We start from the raw sequence: 19,280 nt of genomic DNA, 5'->3' as shown, positions 1-19,280 counted from the left end.
GAGCTGTTCGTGTGAGAAATCGCACCATGCCGCCTTGGAGCTTGATTTTGAGGTGAGTGAAGCGGGCTGTGAGCCTGTGAGAGGAATTTTGCCCTCAGGGGTTTATTGAGGTGTGGGAGGGGTTATTTGGGGGTCTTAGTGAGGGGGGTTATCTGGGGGTTGATTGAAGGGGGCTTTTGTCGAGTCAAGGGAGCTTTTTGTCGGCTTTTTTTTTGTCGGGGATTCATGGAGGGGGGATTTATGGGGAGGTGGGATTGATAGAGTGGGTTTTATGGAAGGGGAGGTTATCGAGGGGGGTGGTTATCCACCGCCATTTGATCCCACAGCGGCTGCCTCAGCTCCTGCCTCACCCAACCCCGCCCCGAGGCAGAGCCCGAGGCCCTCTGAGAGGAACCTTGTGCCTCAGCCTCACCTCGGGACTTTTCCCGAGGTTTTTTTTTTTCCCCTTCGCCCCACCTCGGGCCGCGGGGGGGCGGTGGGGGGGGGCCGTTCCCGCCCATTCTCCCCAGCGGGTGCCTAACGGTCCGCGGCGGGGGCGGGGCTGGGCGGCACCGCGCACGCGCGCCATGTTCGAGGGAGGGGAGGGCGGGGCTTAGGAGGCGGACAGGCCCCGCCCCCTGGCGGCCGCGGCTGTGGCTGTGGCGGCGGCGGCGGCGGCGGCGGAGGGGGGCGGGGGGAGGAGGCGGCGGCGGCGGAAAATGGCGGCGGCCGCGGCGGCGGCGCTGCGGGCCTGGTTCTGGAACGAGCGGTTTTGGCTGCCCCACAACGTGACGTGGGCGGACCTGGCCGGGGAAGCGGGTCCACCGGGCAGCGGGCTGCAGTACCCGCGAGCCGGCCACGTCCTGTCCGCCTTCCCGTTGGCGCTCGGTATCTTCGCCGTGCGGTTGCTGTTCGAGAGGTGAGCCCCGGTTCCCCCCCCTCCCCCTCACACCCCTCCGGTCCTCCCCTCAGGCCTCCCGCTTCTGCCTCGGGACCCGTTAGCAACGGGCCTCGAGGCCCCGGGGGCAGCGGGGCTCAGCCCCCCCCCGGGATAACCGGGCTCAGGGCCCCCCCTCGCCCCTCAGGCAGCTGTGAGGCCTCCAGGCACCCCCCTGCTTTCTTTTTTTAGCTTTTTGTGTGGAAAAGGAACGGCAAAACCCACCCTTGGGGCTGTCAGGGCACTCAGAACCCCCTCACGGCTCCCTTATCTCATGATTTTGGGCCCCCAGAGGCTCCTCAGGTGCTGGAGGCGGAGGTGAGGCGAGGAGGAGAGCCCCAGGAGCTGGGTTGATTTCTTTCTGCTCCTGCCCAGCTTGGCTTGCTGGCGTTCCTGGGCTCTGCCCGCTGCGTACTTTCCGTCCCAGTTCCTGGATGAGGAAATTGGGCTCGTTCACATGGCCTGGTGTATCATTAAACAAGTTGTGGGTCCCCCCCCGCGGGACGGAAGCGCGTGCAGATCAGCGTAGCTGCCCGAGAGCAGGTGTAACGCCGCGCTTCCCATCCGCTTGAATATCCATAAGCGTGTATTAACTCTCCCCTGAGGCAGGAGTTTATCCTTTGCATGATGGATATCTCCTATAGCCGTACCCAGGGCAGGCTCTGTGGGTGACAGGCTAATTAGGAAAGCAGCTTGCTTAACAGAACCGTTAGGTGCAGCCAGCTAAAACACCTCGGGTACCTGTTCAAATAGTTCTTCAAAAGTTGGTTTCGTCTTAACTTTCTGCAAGAAAAGAGGGGAAGTATTTCTAAGTGTGGAAAGGGCCGTAGGATTAAAGCAATTAGGAATTGAGTTGGTGTTATTTTGCAAGTTTTCTGTAAGAAGAGTACTTTTTTTTCTCAGCTTTCAGAAGTTAAGCAACAGGAGGGAACTGGGACTAAGTAAAAAGACAGGAGAACTGTAGAGAAGAATGTAAGGCGGGTAAGCAGAGTAGGAGAGAAGTTTGAGCATCTTTTTATTTCCCTCCCTCTCCATCTGATCTTCCAAGTACTTCAGAAAGCTGCTCTCAGCTCAAACCAGTGCAGAGGGCCCAGGAACACCCAGATACGTGGCAGTGCCAAAACCTCATCTTAACTTTGCACCCTGCTGCTCGTCTTGGCCAGATGTATGCGGTTGCCAGCAGACAAGGCAAGGAAGCTGGGAGACAGGATGCTACCCCTGGAAGGAGCATTGCAGGAAGGTCTCCTCGCTTCCCATTTCAGTCCAGGTGTCTTACCTTGGGGAAGAAGTGCAAATGTTTCTTTTCTCTGGATTAAGAGAGATTCAGAGAGCTACAGTGCATCCCATTGTACCTAATACCAAAATCTTCCTGCTAACAATTATTTTGTCCAGATAATGTCTGCACTGTGCCCTGGTATGTGAAATTTCTTTTGCAGTGTTGGTTTAGGAAGGACTCAAATGGATAATTAAGTACTCCTCCTGCACAATAGAGCCTGGAGACCACAGGCTGCTTCCTGAGAGGGTTTGTTCCTTTCCTTTAACAGTGTCAGCGCTGTCTCCGTGGTGGTATCCCGGTGAAAGCAGATCATGAAGCAAAATGCAAGGTTGTTTCTAGCGTGTTTATTTACAAAGACCACATTTTTCAGGAAGTGCTTTCTTCTTTCTCCTGCCACCTTGAAGATGTCAGAAGTTCAGTTCTGTCTAATAAAATCCCCTTGTGCAGATACCCCAATTCTGGCCTTGGGGATGATTAAGTCAAATGGTTTCCTTGACACACAATTGGCAATCGGACTTGATGACTCAGAACTTGAATTATAAATGTCTGTATTTCTTTAATTTTAGCTCCTCTCTTCATTTCTCTTTTGTCTGTTTGCCATAGATCTTCAGTGTGAGGAAGTGCTTTTGTTACACTGACACTTGTTACACTGGCACATGTTTCTCTGTTGGCAAATGCTGCTGTAAATTACCCTTTGCATCACGATGATGGCAAAATACTCATTGGGCTGGCTCTACATGGGAATGGTGTGTGCTCAAAACCTGACTGTAGGGATGAGCCAAGACTTGCAGGGTGAGGTAAGGTCCTGACTTGGCTGAAGGTGGATTTTTGGGCAGGCAAGATAAAGAAATACTTCTGCGTACGGATTTGTGTGGCTTATTTTTTTTGTTGTGATTGCTGTGACTTCTTCCTATGCATCTTGTCCCACTGCAGGCACAAAATAGTTCCCAGGTATCTGGGAAAACACAAAGCCTGATGTTCATACGAGGTGTTAGTGTTTACACCAGAGTTCATTTTCACGTATAGGTATTCTTGTCACTCTCTGTGTCTGAGGAAGGATATGCTGCTTGTGCTCGTTCTGGTAGGGGAAAAAATAAAGTGGTTTTAGCTGTTGTTTTGTCAGTGCTGTCTGGAAAATTTGGTACAGTTTAAGTGAGGTTTAATCTTAACACAGCGAAACTGAGAGACTATAAAGAGATGAACTCTTGAGTGCATTAGCTGCAGGATGTGCCTACTTTATAAATCTTATTATTTAGGAGATTGTTCTTCCTTTTCAGAATTGTAGTAGGGATTTACCAGACAAACCAAACTGTTCCACAAAGGAGGATTCTGAGGCTGGATTTGTCAAGTACGACATGCCCAAGAAGTGCTTGTTATGCGTGAGTCTGCGTGCTAGAAAACTGGTGTTGGTTTCAAAATCAGTTCGTCTTAAAAAGCAGGGTGAAACAGATAGGTTGGTAGGCACGGCTTACATCAATGCGCAGGTACGTGTTCCGAAAAGCCTAATAAAAGTAGTGAAATGATGATAACTCCTTGTGGCGAGGGTGTGGTAGGATCTTGACCTTGGGAATAGTTGCTGCAGTATTTTCTATGGTATCATAAAGTAATTTAGATTGGAAGGGACTTCTTGGTCACCTTTGCAGTCCTTTCCTCAAAGCACGACAGTGTTCTAGGTCAGGCTGCTCGTGGTGCTCTTCAGTTTTGAATATCCCCAAGAATGAGAATTCTAGAAAGAATGGGAATTCTACAATTTAGGCAGTGTTTTTTAGTGCTTAACTACTATTGCTGTGCAGTTGTGTTTTATTTTTTTTCCTATGAGATACACTGCAAAAATTGCACATCTGAAAACCTGTTTTGGGGCCAAAAATGTAAAACACCACAGCCACCTTAGCTCAGCCCTAACGGCACATCACCTTGTTGGAACTCCCTCCCTTAGTGTGGCGTGTCCTGTGCGCTTGCCTTGATGTCTGCTTGCTTCTGTGCACCCAGAAGTGTTGGTGGGGGTTTTGTTCTGCTCTGTGCTCACCTGCAGGCTTCACTGAGTTCCTCAAGTCCTGCGCAGTATCTGTAGCCTGTAGCATACTTTTGATGATTTTTTTTTTCCTGATTTCTGGAAACATCTGTATTTTTTCCCAAAGCCTTCTAGTGAAGGAAGCTTGTAACTCAGGAATACTTTTTGGCAGAGTTTTTTTTGTTTGGTTGATTGTTTTTTCTTTTTGGTAAGCGTTAGGTCCTAAAGTGAATTATTTCCACTCATTTCTATATCTAAGGAGATGTTCTTTCTTCTTTCTTTGATGCTTCAGGATTTGAATTCTAAGATAAAGCCACATTCTGTGCATCATGTGAGCTTTCTTAACCATTCATTCTCCTCTTGGCTTTTAAGCAGAGTCTCCTGAATAATAAATGTATTGAATGTGCAGATTTCCAGGTTTTCTCTCACATACGAGGAAACTTTTCCCAGCCTGAGTATCGTCAGGCCAGATTGAGATTTTTTTTTTTTGTCTTTATGGAGCTGCAAACGCCGTGTTCCAGCAAATGAAATAAAGGTATTGATCTGGCATGCTGTGACTGCACACATGTGCTCCTTTGCTGTTGTCATGGTGTATCCTGCAGGAAAGCAAAGTATGGAGATGGGCGCTTTTATGAAGGTCCAGCCAACTGTTTTATAACATCCTAAGATGATTGCTGGCTGGTGGGCTGGATTGGAGAGGAAGCAGTGAGCCTTCAGAGCAGGGAAGAGCCAAGCTGAAAGGAAATCACCCTTTCCTTTTTTCTTTTTGTGTTTTTTTTTTTTTTTTTTCTTTTAGCTGCAACTGTTGAAACGAACAGGACGTATGAAGAAACAGGGCAGGACAGTGAAACCTGGTGCTGTGGTGCCTGGTACTTGTTTAGCGTTTTCTGAAAGCAGAGGAGTGCCTTTAGGATTACTCATGAGCTGATCCACAGTTTCTCAAGGGGAAAGCCCTAGAACCTGTGTCTGTTCTTAGATCCAGTCAAAGCTATTTGTTACTGGAATATTAACAATGCACTCCCAAGAAAGATTGCGGTTGGAACACTTAGAGTAATGATCCTGCTGAATTTTAATCTCTTCTTTTAAGCACAGGGAGAAATGGCAACAGATTTAATGGCTGGAAAAAGCAGCGCTTTCTGCTTAATGGCACTCCAAGCCTTCTAAATGGAATACATATGTGTAATAAAGTTGTCTCTGAATCAGCCTCTGTTTTGAAGCAAGGTCGATTTAATGATGCAAATATTGGGTCCTTTTCAAAATTGTTTTTGAGAAACAGGTTTTTTGACGTGCTCTCAAAGTAATTGATGTTTTTCTTGAATTTGCTGTTCCTTGAAAGCTCTTGCCCCACCAACAGGAGGGAATACAGTTCACATTTTCAGGTAACACATGCGTTTTCCATAGCATCCCTTGGCCAACTTGACACAAAGGTACAGCAAAACCTACTTATTTTTGAAGGCATGTATTTTCACTTCAGTTGCATCTTGTTTTTGGAGTGTCTGTGCTATAAAATTCACAAAGTGCTAGATCAGCTTTGAGAAAACATGGTGCATACAGGACTGAGATGTTGAGATCTTGGCTCTCGGACTGAGAGACTTGGTACATCTTCCCCATTCTCCCTAAGGAAATAAACCACTTTTTTTTTTTTTTTTTGTCCTCTTGGGGAAAAATAGAACTGCGGCTGTGTCTTTTAGGAACCATGTCACTCGAACTTCCCTTTTTTTCTGAGCTATGCGACACCAGGAAGCATTTTGGAAATAAGGCATTTTGTTTGTGGTGCTTTGGGGGCTCTAGTAGTTTGCAGGGATCTCCCATCAGTGTCTATTATTTATTTCTGAGCTAATATATCCTGCATCCTGATCCTGCAAGCCAAGGGCCTTAAGATTTAACTTTTCATTTTAGGTGTGCGTACAGTATGTGCTGTCTACAATTCCCAGGTGGACTAATAAAAAATGTTTCTTTACCTGTGAAGTTCCTTTGAGCAACATGAGTGAAGATCTTCAAAAGGTTTTTCAATAGGTTTTGCAATTTGTGACGAGTTGGGGTTGTTGTGATTTAGGCAGAGGAGGGGAACTAACGCCTTGTTCTAATGTGGCTCTTTGTTTGGAACTCTTTCAGATTTATTGCCAAGCCCTGTGCCATAAACCTTGGCATTCAAGACAGTGGACCTCACAGAGCTCAGCCTAATGCAATTTTAGAGAAAGTGTTTACATCCATCACTAAGGTGAGTCACGCTGCGAATTCTGCTGGAAATGGAGGCCTGTAGGAATGAATGTTGGTATTTTTTGTCTTCCACTTCTCTAGTGTAAAGAGTGCATTTCACACTGTGCACACATGAGTGTGCTCTTTATTTTACTTTGAGATCTTCTCGTAGGAACGTAAATTCTCTTTATGGCTGACCTGAGCTTTTGCACACAGAGGAATCTTTTTTGAATCAAAGTTGTTGCCTTTTAAGAAGAGGCTTCTTCCTTTAGTTCCCTTTGTCCAAATTGTAACTAAGGGAACGGGTGACAACTGTTGGTTGAACAAGGAATTCCCTAGCATCTTTCACTTTCTATTGGAAAAGAGCTGCTCCCTGGAGATCTGGTGGCCAGCCGTGTGAGTGCCTCCATCTTCCTTTTGCCTCCTCTGCGATTGCTCAGCAGCTGTCGCAGTGGAAGTCCCTTCCACAAGCAAAGCCATTCAGTCAATAGAAGCGTGCCCTGCCAAATGGCAGGCTGTTGGATGTTGACAGTAGGTATTTCTGTTGTTATCAGCTTCAGGTCTTTTCTCTCACTTGAGCTGACAGCGCTCTTTCCCTTCGGAACGACAGAATTGCATGCTGTCTGTACTCTATTGAGTATTGACGGTTAAATCAACCCAGATGGTGTGATAGATTTTCATTAAAGATAGTAAAATGGAAGGTTTTATGTTCTCATTTGGTGATGCTGAACTTCATTTCGAGTGCAGCAGATAAAGCGCTCAGTGAATGGAAGGGAAATTCTATAAAAACCTTAGCAAAACTTGCCTCGTGGGAACATTAAAGTTCTGAAGTATTTGGGATGACATGTGAACTGAAAGGCCCCTATAATTTGATGCCATTTGTGGGGAGGACTTTTATGTAGGGGATGTCCTTGAAATTAATGTTCAGGAAACCCATGGGGATGCATGCTGTGCAAAATTTATCTAGCTTATGAAAACAGAGCTGCATTTAACTGTACCAGTATGCTTTCTGTGCTGTTGAGATCTGGAGGATCGGAATGTAGGGTGGCACTGATGCCACTGATGAGGGGAAAGATGTCAGTGCTGTTCTGAAATGGGAGCTCTGCCTGTTCTCCTTTGAGGCAGGTTTGCTTCCACTGCACAAGTGTCAGGCAGCCTGAACCTGAGCCTAGTACAGAGGCAAGAGGTCTGGTAGCGATGGAATTACAAGAAAGTTGTGGTTTCAGTACTGAACGTCAGCTGACAGATTATTCTGCTTTTCAGTTCAACAGTCTGGTGACTCTTTATTAAATGAGCGTTCTGCATAGCTTTTGGGGTTTGTATATAACTCGAGTGGTAAAATGTGTTTATCATCTTTCAGTTGTAAGAGCTCCCTGGCAGAGCTTGTTAAAAGGACACTGGTCTGAAACTAACGTGGCTTATCTCACCACTGGGCCATTTTAGAGGTAGTTATCAGGTTTTGTTCACTTTGCTCTTATAAATCCATTTATGTCATTGTTCAAACAAATAAACTGCCAGTAGAGTTTCCAGTCGGAGAACAGTGATGCATTCTTTATCGTGCAGTTATTTCTGTTGTCAAGCTTAATTTTATTCATAAATTTAAAAGTGATAATGGAAATAATGCCATCTCCATGATGCTCTTTTTGAATATATTCATATCTGATGTGTTAAATCCAAATTTTTACTTTAAAGTTTCCCTAAACTCCACAGTGAGTAACAACCCTTAAATGTATTCAGCTTTGATCTCTCTGAATTCTGGACAGGTCGAGTTGATGTGCAAGTTTTAACAGGTAGGGCAGGACATTTTAAAAGTTGCTCCTCCTCCCAAATTAAGAAACAGAACAATTGCATTCTGTGTAGTAACGTGCTGTCAAATGACGAAATAGATGAGGAAATGTTAAACCAGAAGTGTTCTGAATAATTAAGTCATTAGTGGCTTTTGATGGTTAAACTTGAATGAAAATTTGTGGCAACAGGTTCTTGCTTTTAAAATGTAATAGTCCATATGTAGTGCCTTTGTAGTGTGTTTTTTTTCTCTGTGCATCGTGTCTGTCATAGTACAGAAGGGTTTTCAGACTGCACGCAGATTGAGAAGTAGGAGAAATGACACTTGTTTCGTTTTCCTTCAGTCTCCAGATGGAAAAAGGTTAGAAGGCTTGTCAAAGCAGCTAGACTGGGATGTTCGAAAGATCCAGCGCTGGTTTCGTCATCGGAGGAACCAGGACAAACCCACCACCCTCACTAAATTTTGTGAGAGCATGTATGTTTGTGCAGAGGCCAAGATGTGCCTTCATCTTAAAGCTCCAGCTGTATGTTCTCTTTTCTAACTGAAATTGTCAGCTGCTAACTTAAACTAGTGTCTTGGGGTTGGCTGGTGGAAGATAAATACTCATATAGGCAATTGCAAGACATTAAGAGGGCTTTTTAGGATTGATTTTTCTCAAATACTTTGTATGTGTGCACCAAAGCCCAGAACACCTGTACAGGAATCATTCCTGTCTGCGATAAGCAGCTTTTCATAGCACACCAGGTCCATAATGCAGACAGTAACACTTCAGGGGTTGTGTGTGCATACATGCGTGTGCACAACTCCAGTAATTATACCGAAGACAAGTCTGCTGTCTGCACACTTACGTTGTAGACCAGTATTTTTCCCAGTATTTATGGCTTGAACAATGGTGTGTGTACTTTGGTATACAGACACTTCTTGAATTCCTGTTCTTTTCATTTCAATTCATTCTTTTGTTCTTTGTTTCCTTCTGAATGCTTATAGTTACCCCTGTTAGCGTAGTAGCATCTGAACATTTTTTCCTGACTTATTTCTCCTGTGCTGGTTTCTTTCCTTTCCAGTAACTTTCTTCATATTAATTCTTCCTCCCAGTATGGTTTTGTCTACTTAAAGCCACAAGGTAAGAGGGACAAATACAGTTATTAGGATACCTTCTGGATAATATGACTTTTCTTGTTGTTATATTGATTTGTTATGCAAGATGCATGATCACTCTGGACTTGGCTGTTGATACAAACTAGTCTGGTTTGAAAACTCTTAAATAGGTTTATCCTTGCACAAAATGTTTACAAGTGGAGGATTACTGATTGGTGGGTGAATGCTTTTTAGGTGTCAGAATTGTTTTTGTCACAGTTTGTTCCAATTTTTGTTACAAATGTTAACCAGAAGCTATTTCTATTTCATACATTTCATTTTCTGCTTCTTTTTCCAGGTGGAGATTTACATTTTATTTAAGTATATTTTTTTATGGAGTCAGGTTTCTCTGGACGGTGAGTAGATCTTTCACACCTCTCCCTCCATATTCTTCTGTGTGATGTGCTACTGGATTTTGGCCGTCTTGCTGAAATTTCAGGGTTTGCTTACCAGCGTTCCTTGTGTGCTTGCGCCTAGCTTAAAACAAGGGGAGTTTAGTGGTGATAGTCACCTTTGTGTTCCCTTATTTGAGATCCTGGTTGTAAACAAATCTGTCATTATGGAAATATTAGAAACCTCTTTGTTGCGTTACACCAGAACAGGACAGCCCTGCTTTCTTGGTGTGGAGAACTGCTTATTTTCTTGCTAATCTCTTTCCTTCCTGCAGGGATACAGATTCATCTCTTTGGGTCATTATTATTAGAGCTTTATGCTTGTTCTTTGAATTTCCATTGCATTGTAGCTTGCCTTTGGGTGCCCAAAGAATATTTTAAATCATTATGATGTTTTTACAATAAACTTAGGTTGGATGGTAGAATGGAGATGCAATTTATGTGAAACAGAATTGTAGTGGTCAATTGCCTTAGATGGCAGTGAATTAAAAAACGATAACAAGAACAAAACAATGCAGAATAAGAACGTGTCTTTTTCCTTTAAGGCACCCTGGTTCTGGGACACACGACAGTGCTGGTACAACTATCCTTTTCAGGTAGGACGTAAACACTTACTGGATCCAGATCTTCACAATTTCAGTTCGTATTTTTGTTAATGACAGCAAATTGAAACTCGTTAGATGTGGCTGCTTCTCATTCTGTGCATGCTGCACAGGCTGCAACCTGGTAAGCTTTCTAGTTAGTGAGTGGCCATCCCTTTCTGTAGATACAAAGATGGCATTTGCCCTTCAGATCCTGGTTAGGTTTGTTAAGAGCAGTGTTTCCTCAGATGGAACAGACTCAGTTCATACTCATTTTGTGTTTACTTGCTGCTGAGGTTATTAAAAGTAACTTATTTACAGTGTTATTTTAATTATGCAGCAAGTATGATTGTATAGAGGCCAACCAGTTTGGTTCAGTGCCTGGCTTTCCTAATCCAAGAGGCTGCAGTATGATTTGTAAACATTGAACTTTATTCAAAAAGAGTAAGATTCTGCTGTCAAACACAAATGTTTGCTTGTGTGAATAAGCCTAGAGGAAGATGGCTGTTGCTTCAGCTCGTTTTTACTAAACCTTAATTCTGGATCTCTTAACTTACGCCTCAGCATTCTGAAGGAACAGAGTGGGATGGGAAGGAAGGAAAAAGTGGATTTTAATGTAAATTTTGAAGTATTTTGTCTTCTAACTGTGCTATGTTTGTTTGTTTTCCAGCCTCTAACATCCAGGCTTTATTATTACTATATCTTGGAGCTGGCCTTCTATTGGTCTCTCATGTTTTCTCAGTTTACAGACATTAAACGGAAGGTGAGATTAACCAGAATTGCACTAACCACTTTGCTAAATAGACAAGACTAACAAAAATTACGAGTGTGCTTGGCCCGTAGAGCTGAAGCATAGTAATAACTGAATTTTCTTCCTTGTTCACATCTCTGTGTAGCCTACCTCCTTCTGTAATCACTACCCAGTCCTGGGGGAAAGGGAGGAGCAAGCCTGCTATGCAACCTGGTGTAGCCTCGAGAGTCCCTTTCACCTTCCAGGGGAAAGAACAGAATCAGTCAATACCTCCTAATAAACAGTCAGCAAATCATTGAGAGAGGGGGAAAAAAAAAAAAAAAAGATTTAATTAGAAGGCTTGCAAGAAAGCAGGAAAATAAAATGCTCAAAGCATTACCTTGCTGAGCAGGATGAGAAAATGGCAAACACTAAAGCGATAATGCATTCTTTTTTTGAAAGTAATTTTTCTTCTGTGTCTGTAGCGGAATGATGACTGGTCATGATTGCTGGAATCTAATTCCGTTGTATTGCCTTCTAGGATTTGGCTTATTGTTGCTGTTGGAAAACAGTTCAAAATAAATCAGAGTTTATTGCTTCTGTTATACAAACTGCAAAGTAACAAACTATCCCGATTCTTGTATTAACTGTTCAAAAATAAGTTGTTGTTTTTTGTTTTTTTTTTTTTCTTTCTTCCCTGTACTGGAATATTAGCTCCAAAATATAGAGTAGATGCAGAAAGAGTGTGATTAACAGCATCTCTGATATAATTTGTTTGTGATATTTAGTTTTGTGCTCTGTGTATTACATTCCTCATGGTAAGGTACACTGAGGTGGTGTGTTAGTGTTGTACCCAGGGGACTGAACTGGAACACAGCCTTGAATGTAATGTACGTGCATTGTGAAAACTTTTTTACTGGAGTGGCCTAGCTCTTGCTGTTGGATTATCTTCTGTTCTATGCCTGCTATGCTCTGGCAGGTTTTTACATGCTGACAACAGTAACAGCAGCGTGCTTACGGTTTGTGCCAAGAGCTGAAAGGACTGGCAATATGACTGCAAAACCAAAAGGAGCCAAAAATAAGGACCATATGTTGTCCTATCAATCTTTTGAGAGGATTCTGCGGCCATACGTATCTTGATCTTGCGAGTATGTGCCAAAGACTGCTGTACTTCTGTGTGCAGAATTACAACCTTACAGAAGCACAGGTGCTGGGAGAGACCTTTCTGGAACCTCTAGCGATCATGACGGATGTTGTGTGATGAGCTGGGCTTTACATGAAGTGGAGTCAAGTCTGAACTGAACTGAAGTAATCCTCTGACCCCAGCTAGTCAGTTTGGTGGCTCTGCTCTAAACATCTGCATTCGTTTGACAGCCAAAGGCTCTGAATTCTTTTTTCTGTTTCCAGGACTTCCTGATCATGTTCGTCCATCACTTGGCTACAATTGGACTCATTACATTCTCTTACATGAATAATATGGTGCGGGTTGGAACGCTGGTGCTGTGTCTCCATGATGCATCCGATTTCCTCTTAGAGGTGAGTTTCCTTTCAGATCTTTACCTAACGCTAGTGTGGTCTCAGGGGAGCAAGCTGACTTTCCTGTTCTTGCTAAAACAGCATTAAATATGCCGTAAAACCTGTGTTGCTGATCCTGCCTTGTCAGCTTTTCCTCATAACTGCTGAGAATAATCCCTAAATGTTCCTAAGTCCTTACAAATGTGATGGCTTGAGGGTTTTGGAGCTCTACAGCCTGGTAATTACATGATTGCATGAAGGGAATAACACTCTCATGTTTCTTTCCTTTTTTAGGCTGCAAAGCTAGCCAATTATGCCAAGTACCAGCGTCTGTGTGATGCCTTCTTCATGCTCTTTGGTGTCGTATTCATTGTTACACGGTTGGGCATTTATCCTTTTTGGTAAGCACCTTGAGGTGTAAGGTCTTGTTTGTTCTTCCAAGCCCTTAAGCAAAGCCTTTGTACCTAGACTTCTTGCAAGCAGTACAGCCTGTCCCCTCAAGGCAGCCTGAAGTTGCAGACAACCTAAGTATCATTTGGAGCAGTACTTTCAATCAAAAATATGAAGAAACCTCTCAACAGTCAGTTGAAAGAGTGTGAAAAGCGACTAGAATCTTAACACACAGCTGGCCCCTCTCCTCTTACTGCAAAGTGATGACAATGCTCATTAGCTGGAGCAGAGTCAGCTGGTATCTGAACGACTCAGAGGGTTGTTTGCTTCTCTTGACTTGAGAAGTTTTGGAAATAGTTACAGTTGAGGCATGGTCTCTTGAAGTAAAATTAATTTCTGAGTATCTGGCTTAGTCATCATTGCCGCTTTTGATTTCTTACGGCACTTTTGTCCTACCCTTGAGTCGTGACTCTGTAGAGCCTAAAATAGGTCTGAGGTTTCTGGAGAGGTAAAACCCTGGCTAAATGGCTTATAGCTAATCATCGTATAATGAGATTCCCTCTTGCTCCAGCAGGCTTGGTGAGGTAGTTCTGGTGTTAGCCACTTGTTTCTGTAGAAAGAGTGTGCTGAAAATGTGGTTATAGTTGATTATTATTCAATTTATTTTGATTTTACTGCATACATTTCTTTCCTGAGCGACGGACAGCCTGCATGGCTATTCTTTTGGTGTACATTAGTGGCAGTCAGAAACAGTCCTTCCTTTATGTTTTGATATCAGGGTTGCAATTAAAGCTTCTGCTTGTTTCCCAGAAAACACATCAAAGAAATCTGCATAAGGAAGGGCCTTTAATCCCTTTGTTTCCACAGTCTCCTTCCAGTGACAGATGAGGTAGTTGTTGTTGTTTTTCTTGCTGTTGTCTGTCACAAGGTGATGCTCTTGCATCATGCTATTGCTCAGCAGTCCTGTAAATCTTTAATGTATTTTCCACTGGCTGTAATGTAATTCCACAACTTCGTGCAGAAATCTGGCAAGCTCGCAGTGGGTATTGCAAACCTTAGGCTGCTTCACTTCATGTATATTCCCGTCCCTAATTAGTAGTGTAAAACATCAACAGACCTCTGGAGTTGCATGTAAGTCACCGATAAGCCAGCTAGGAGGTAGATGTTTCTGTGACTCTGTTTTGGGGGGGCGGGGCTCGGGTTCTTCTTTGAAAGGCTTGTTTTTCTTTTCTGCGAAGTGTTCAAAGCTACGTGAAACTAATGGCATCTTTAAAGGTCTCTCCACACGTCTCTACTTCACAAAGTCTAAAATGTTTATTAAATTACTGAAGTACTGGCAGTAACTCCCAGCGATGAGAACAGCAAAGCAGCAATGAAAGGAAGCACAATGCTTTGGCCGTGAACTAGTTTCGAGTCCTCCAGCTTGGCAGGAGAAACCTATAAAAAAATAAGAGAGAAGGGAATAGCACACAGGGAGGCAGACCTACTGGGAACAAAATTCTTCTGTGATCTTTAAATATGGGTGAAGACGGCCCGAGTAGGAATGTGTTAACACTTGTTTTGATGGCCGGAGCAGCTTGACATCACTTCCTGTAAAGTTATTACAAATGCTCATGCTGTTGAGAAGGAAATTGGCAGCAGATCTGTGTGTGTAACCAAACTGCAGAACGTTCGCATCTTCTCCTGTTTGTTGCTCTGTTCAAATGTTTCTAATTAGCTTTAGTCTGTCTCCTAACTCTGGCAGGAGACTAGATGCATTGCTGCTCTGACAGGAGCAAAGCAACAGATGCTTAAATGATACAAACTGTTGTGCAGCTGGCCACTCGTCTTAATTTAGAGCTGGAAGCCATGTTACCAGCACAACTGATCTGTAATGTGTTTCTGGATCTCTTCTAGGATTTTGAACACAACCCTCTTTGAAAGCTGGGAGTTGATTGGCCCCTATCCTTCATGGTGGCTCTTCAATGGCCTTTTGGTAACCTTGCAGGTCTTGCATATCATCTGGTCCTATCTCATCATTCGCACCGCCTACAAGGCCCTCATGCGGGGCAAGGTAAGTCTGGTGGTGACTGTTTTGGGTCCTTTTCCTATAAGCTCTGAAAGAACCCTGAGAAACCAAGCCCTTCAGTGAGGGCTGGTGCTAGTTCTCAGTGTAATTGCATCAGAAATGTTTTGTAGAAGAGCACTTTGATTTGTTTTTTCACCCTGGTTGCTCTGCAAACTGGAGGGGCCAGGTAGATACAAAGGCAAGGATGCTTTCCTCTCTGCTCTGGTCATACAGGGAAATAATGCCATTACCCAGAACACTGAGATGTTGTAATAATGATGGTGATGACAGATCTGTTAAGTGCTTTGTTTAGAGTGTAAGGCATTAGAAAGCTCATTTTGGGTTGCGATGAGGATTGTGCATCTCCTGCTTGTTAGCAAGGACAAAGGCTTCTGGCTGCCAGTGCACGGCCAGGCATTGAGCTGCAGCATGCAGAGGAGAAAGGGTTACCAGAAATTCCAGGGAGTATGCTGGCTGTTACTGGGGTGCAGCCTAGTTTCAGTCTTACGTATTCGAATTTTAATTGTGTTGGGGTCTTAGGGAGAATGAGGGTGAAACTACAGCAACTTGCTGGCAGCAGATGGTACCCTGAGAGCAAACAATGCTGACTTTTGGCTGCAACCTAAGTTGCTGAGCTTAAAAGGTGCACTTCAGCTGAAGAGGCACAAGACAGGGAAAGCCAGTCTGGGAACTAATTTGGCACTTGGCCAGCCCATCAGGAGAAGCTGCTTCCTTCCATCTACCAGAGTGCAATAACTGATTTACTAGCACAAAATGCCTTTTTTATCGTGTACCTGAGTTTCTCTCATAGCTCTGCTTTATTTTGTTTGACTTCTTAGTTGCCCTTACACACGGCACGTGACCTTGAAGAATGTATTGTAGCTGTTTGTGGTGCTCATCACCAGAGGAAGACATATTTTAGAGCATGCATGTGGTTTTTTTTTCATCTGTTTGCCGCAGCTGCTACTGCAAGGCTTGTTTTCTGTCTGTGCAGCTGTTCCTACAGCTGAGGTCTACACCTTTTTTCCTTTCCTTGCTTCTCTCCTGTCCAGGTGACCTAGCCAGAGAAAGGACTCTAAGCTTTGTCTTCTTCATTCTTTTCTCACTCCTTTTCCTCTGTGCCAGATTGGAGCTGGACAGTTTCATCCTTTGCATGTAAGTGTGATCTGTACTTCTGTTTCTACACTGAAACACATCTGTGTCTGTTTCTAGGCCGAGATGAACGCAAAGTTATGGTCTTGGGGTTTCAGATGGGTAGTGCCTTCTCTTAAAATGTTTGTCTCCCAGTTTTGTACAGTGCTGGCTTTGACAGTATGCCAAAATGCAGGTTTTTTCCAAAGGTCTCAGAGGTCTAAGCAGTGTCCTGTGGTGGTTTGTTCTTCTGCTGTCAGATGGCTGCATGACTTTGACCTTTCTGCTTCTGCAGGCCCACAGAGACTTCGATGTCTCTCTTTAGTGCTCATTAACAATCTGCTGGGTGAAAGAGGGCAGCAGAGAAGCAGTTCTTTTTTTTTGTGAAAAGGATGACAACAGTCACTAGCCCCCCAGATAATGGGGAGAAATACTGAGGGATTCCTGCTTCCTTCCTGTCACCCTTTGAACTTCCAATATAGGAGAGTGGGGAAAGATACCAAAAGTTTTGGCAACACACAGAAGCCAGTACGTCCAACAGGCCTGTCAGAACCAATCCTGGAGATCATTAACTTGACCTGGCTTTCCGCCACATCTTCCTTGGAGCTGAAAAACTTCCTGGCTGGTACTGTTTGAAAGCCGTAAGCCTGACTCAGAGCAAGCAGTGTAGGATCAAGTCCCGAAGTGCCTGGAAACATGCTAGCCACAAAGTGCTTGCATCTGAAGCAAATGAGGGCTATTAGTTGCAGCCAGAAGTGTGGAGAGCCCGCCTTGGGGTATGTAAAGCATGTGCCATTCACGCAGCCACAGCTCGGCACCGGTGCGTTTATGGCTCTGGCGCCCAGCCAGCGACCAAGGTGCTTATTTGCAGTTAGGGCCGGGCTTGTGATCCCTTCCCGTCACCTTCTGGTGCACTTGGCTCTGCGGTGTTGGTACACTGCCCTCCTGTGGTGCTCTGAGAGCAGCTAACAGCGGCATGTGCCCGACCCCTGGCCAGAACCGTGCCTGGAGGGATTTCCAAAGGTTCAAAATCCCACGTACGAATGGAATTCAGCTGGCTTTGCAGCCCATCTTTTAACTAAAACAATAACTCTGTAGATCAGATCTAGATTCCCGTGGCTGAGATGCTCCTTCTGTACCTGAACTGTTTTTTGCTGGATTAGGTAGTTGTTTCTTTCCTACAGCCTGCTGTCCAAACACTTTTGCTCGTAAATGGGATCTCGTGTGTGAATCACAAGCTGTGAAAATGGGAGGTGCTTTGTGCAAACAGTGATGTGATAAATATAGCTGGTTAATTTGTAAAATATCAAAGGCACTCCCTAGAGTGTGTTCTCTAGAAGTGATATATGTATATTTTGTCATCATACCTGCTGATTATAAAGGTGTGAGAAGATTTTTTATTTTTTCAATTTAAAACACGTTGTTTGGAAAAGCAGCCTTTAACGAATCTAAAATGAGGCTCTTCAAAGACAAAAGCAGGCAGAGATCTACATCATCCTCTGATCTAGTGAGTGAAAATGTGTAGTGCTTCCACAGATGGACAGGGTATTTGAAAAATGGACCTCGTAGCTCCCAACTGCCCTTTCCAACATCTTTCTTGCTTTCTGTACATGAAGACAGGCTCTTCCTAGTAAGTTTGAATTTACTACGGCTGGAATATAGAAGGTAATTGTAAGTGACCGAGGCTGGTTAATCACATGAATGCAACCTTTTTACTGCTGTTTCCTGTGAATTTATCAACTTCCCTCTTCCCCTTCCCACTACCCAATCTCTTTTGAACTGTTTAGGTATCAAAAGATGACCGCAGTGATGTAGAGAGCAGCTCTGAAGAGGAGGATGTGACTTCCAACAGCACAAAAGGAGTTTTCAGCACTTCGAGCAATGGCTCCAACCGTGTTAACGGCCATGTGGTGAGTGGCCAGTGGACAGAAGAGGAGTAAGGCCGTGGGTCGGCCTTGAGCAAACACGAACTTGTCTTTAAATATCTAGATGTGTTGAGCTCCACATTCCCAAGTGATCTTTAATCAAGATACCCCTTCCCCAGAAAACCTCCAGCAAATCTGAAATGGGCACAATCCAGACCAGGCAAAGGCTTTGCACGACAGAAGGGAGAAAGCCGATTACTAGGGCAAAACCAAAGCCACAGATTCCATTTTAAGCCATGTTGTACCCCATCTTAGTCCCATTGATGTTTGCAGAGGTGTGTTTGTATGTGACAAACTGGTTTTTACTAGGATCAACTCAAGGTGGAAACGAGTTTGGATGAGGCTGGCTGCTGCCCCCAGGAGGGGCCGGGTGCCATCTCGGTGACTGTTCCCTGCGGCTCCTCGATGCACTCCAGAAGCTGCTCAGAGCACGGCGCGAGGGGTGGGTTTCTGGTCCACCTCCGAGCTACCCGGGCTGTAGCAGAGACTTTTCTCAGCCCTACTGCAAGCGCTCTGGATTACAGCCACGCTTTGAATTGGATTGTGCTACAACAAAACCGTTGTTGTGACTCGGTGGTGGGGTGCTGTAGGCTGAGGAGGAGGTTTTCGCTTGTTATCTCTGCTGTCACGAGGGACCAGGCCAGCGTTTGCTGCCTCTTTTGGTGCTGCAAGCCCCTCTGAAGTCCTACCTACAGCCTTCCAAAAAGGGGGAGGGGGTTTGCTTACTGCCCCTAAGTCAACTCTCACAATACATGCCTTAATTTTTCATTTTTTTTTTTCTGTTTCAAGACATGGTTTTGAAGACTTTTCTAGATGTACTGGCTCGAGTCAGCTAAGCTAGGACCTGAGGGTGGCCCAGGGTTGGGGGGCTGCTCCTAGTTTTCCCCAAACTGTTTCCAGTCCTGCTTGTCTGTACTTCTAGCCAGAAGTGAATGTTGCTGCTCTGATTTTTTGCAATTCTGTGGAGGAAATCACTGGGCCGGCGAGGTGGCCAGGCCGTGGGCTTCGCTTCTTCTTTTTTACTTGATGGTACTTGGGGGCAGCGGGCAGCCCTGCGCGCCGAGCAGGAGCAGAATGTGGGAAACTCCTTGAGTTGTTACCGTTTTATACCATTGTTTACTCTTATCTCCGATTAAAAAAAAAAAAAAACAAAAACGCTTCAGAACCACGCCTCGCCTTAAATAAACCCCAAAATCCCTCAGAAAAACCCCAAACCTGATGCACCCCCAGCCCTGGGGCGGGAT

The 19,280-nt window shown here is 44.5% G+C and overlaps 1 protein-coding gene across 2 annotated transcripts; it reads left to right on the top strand.

Moving 5' to 3' along the window:
- Positions 1-648: 648 nt before the first annotated feature.
- On the top strand, positions 649-19,191 carry CERS5 (ceramide synthase 5). 2 transcript variants are annotated; one of them, XR_014686123.1, is made up of 11 exons: positions 649-898; positions 6,319-6,424; positions 8,532-8,662; positions 9,624-9,681; positions 10,263-10,313; positions 10,969-11,061; positions 12,436-12,564; positions 12,838-12,944; positions 14,830-14,986; positions 16,033-16,135; positions 17,899-18,115. XR_014686123.1 is itself a non-coding variant. In XM_084499808.1 (10 exons), exons 1-10 carry the CDS (start codon positions 699-701, stop codon positions 18,049-18,051), a joined length of 1,185 nt encoding a protein of 394 aa, XP_084355934.1. In that variant the 5' UTR covers positions 653-698; the 3' UTR covers positions 18,052-19,191. The 2 variants fall into 2 exon arrangements, 1 of the variants encoding a protein (XP_084355934.1); XM_084499808.1 differs by lacking the exon at positions 16,033-16,135 and having other exon boundaries at positions 653-898; positions 17,899-19,191.
- Positions 19,192-19,280: the final 89 nt, after the last annotated feature.

The sequence above is a fragment of the Aythya ferina genome (genome assembly GCF_964211825.1).
Source record: "Aythya ferina genome assembly, chromosome: 28".
Taxonomy (NCBI): Eukaryota; Metazoa; Chordata; class Aves; order Anseriformes; family Anatidae; genus Aythya; species Aythya ferina.
The sequence above is the reverse complement of the archived record's forward strand: the minus strand, read 5'-3'. Positions and strand labels throughout refer to the sequence as shown.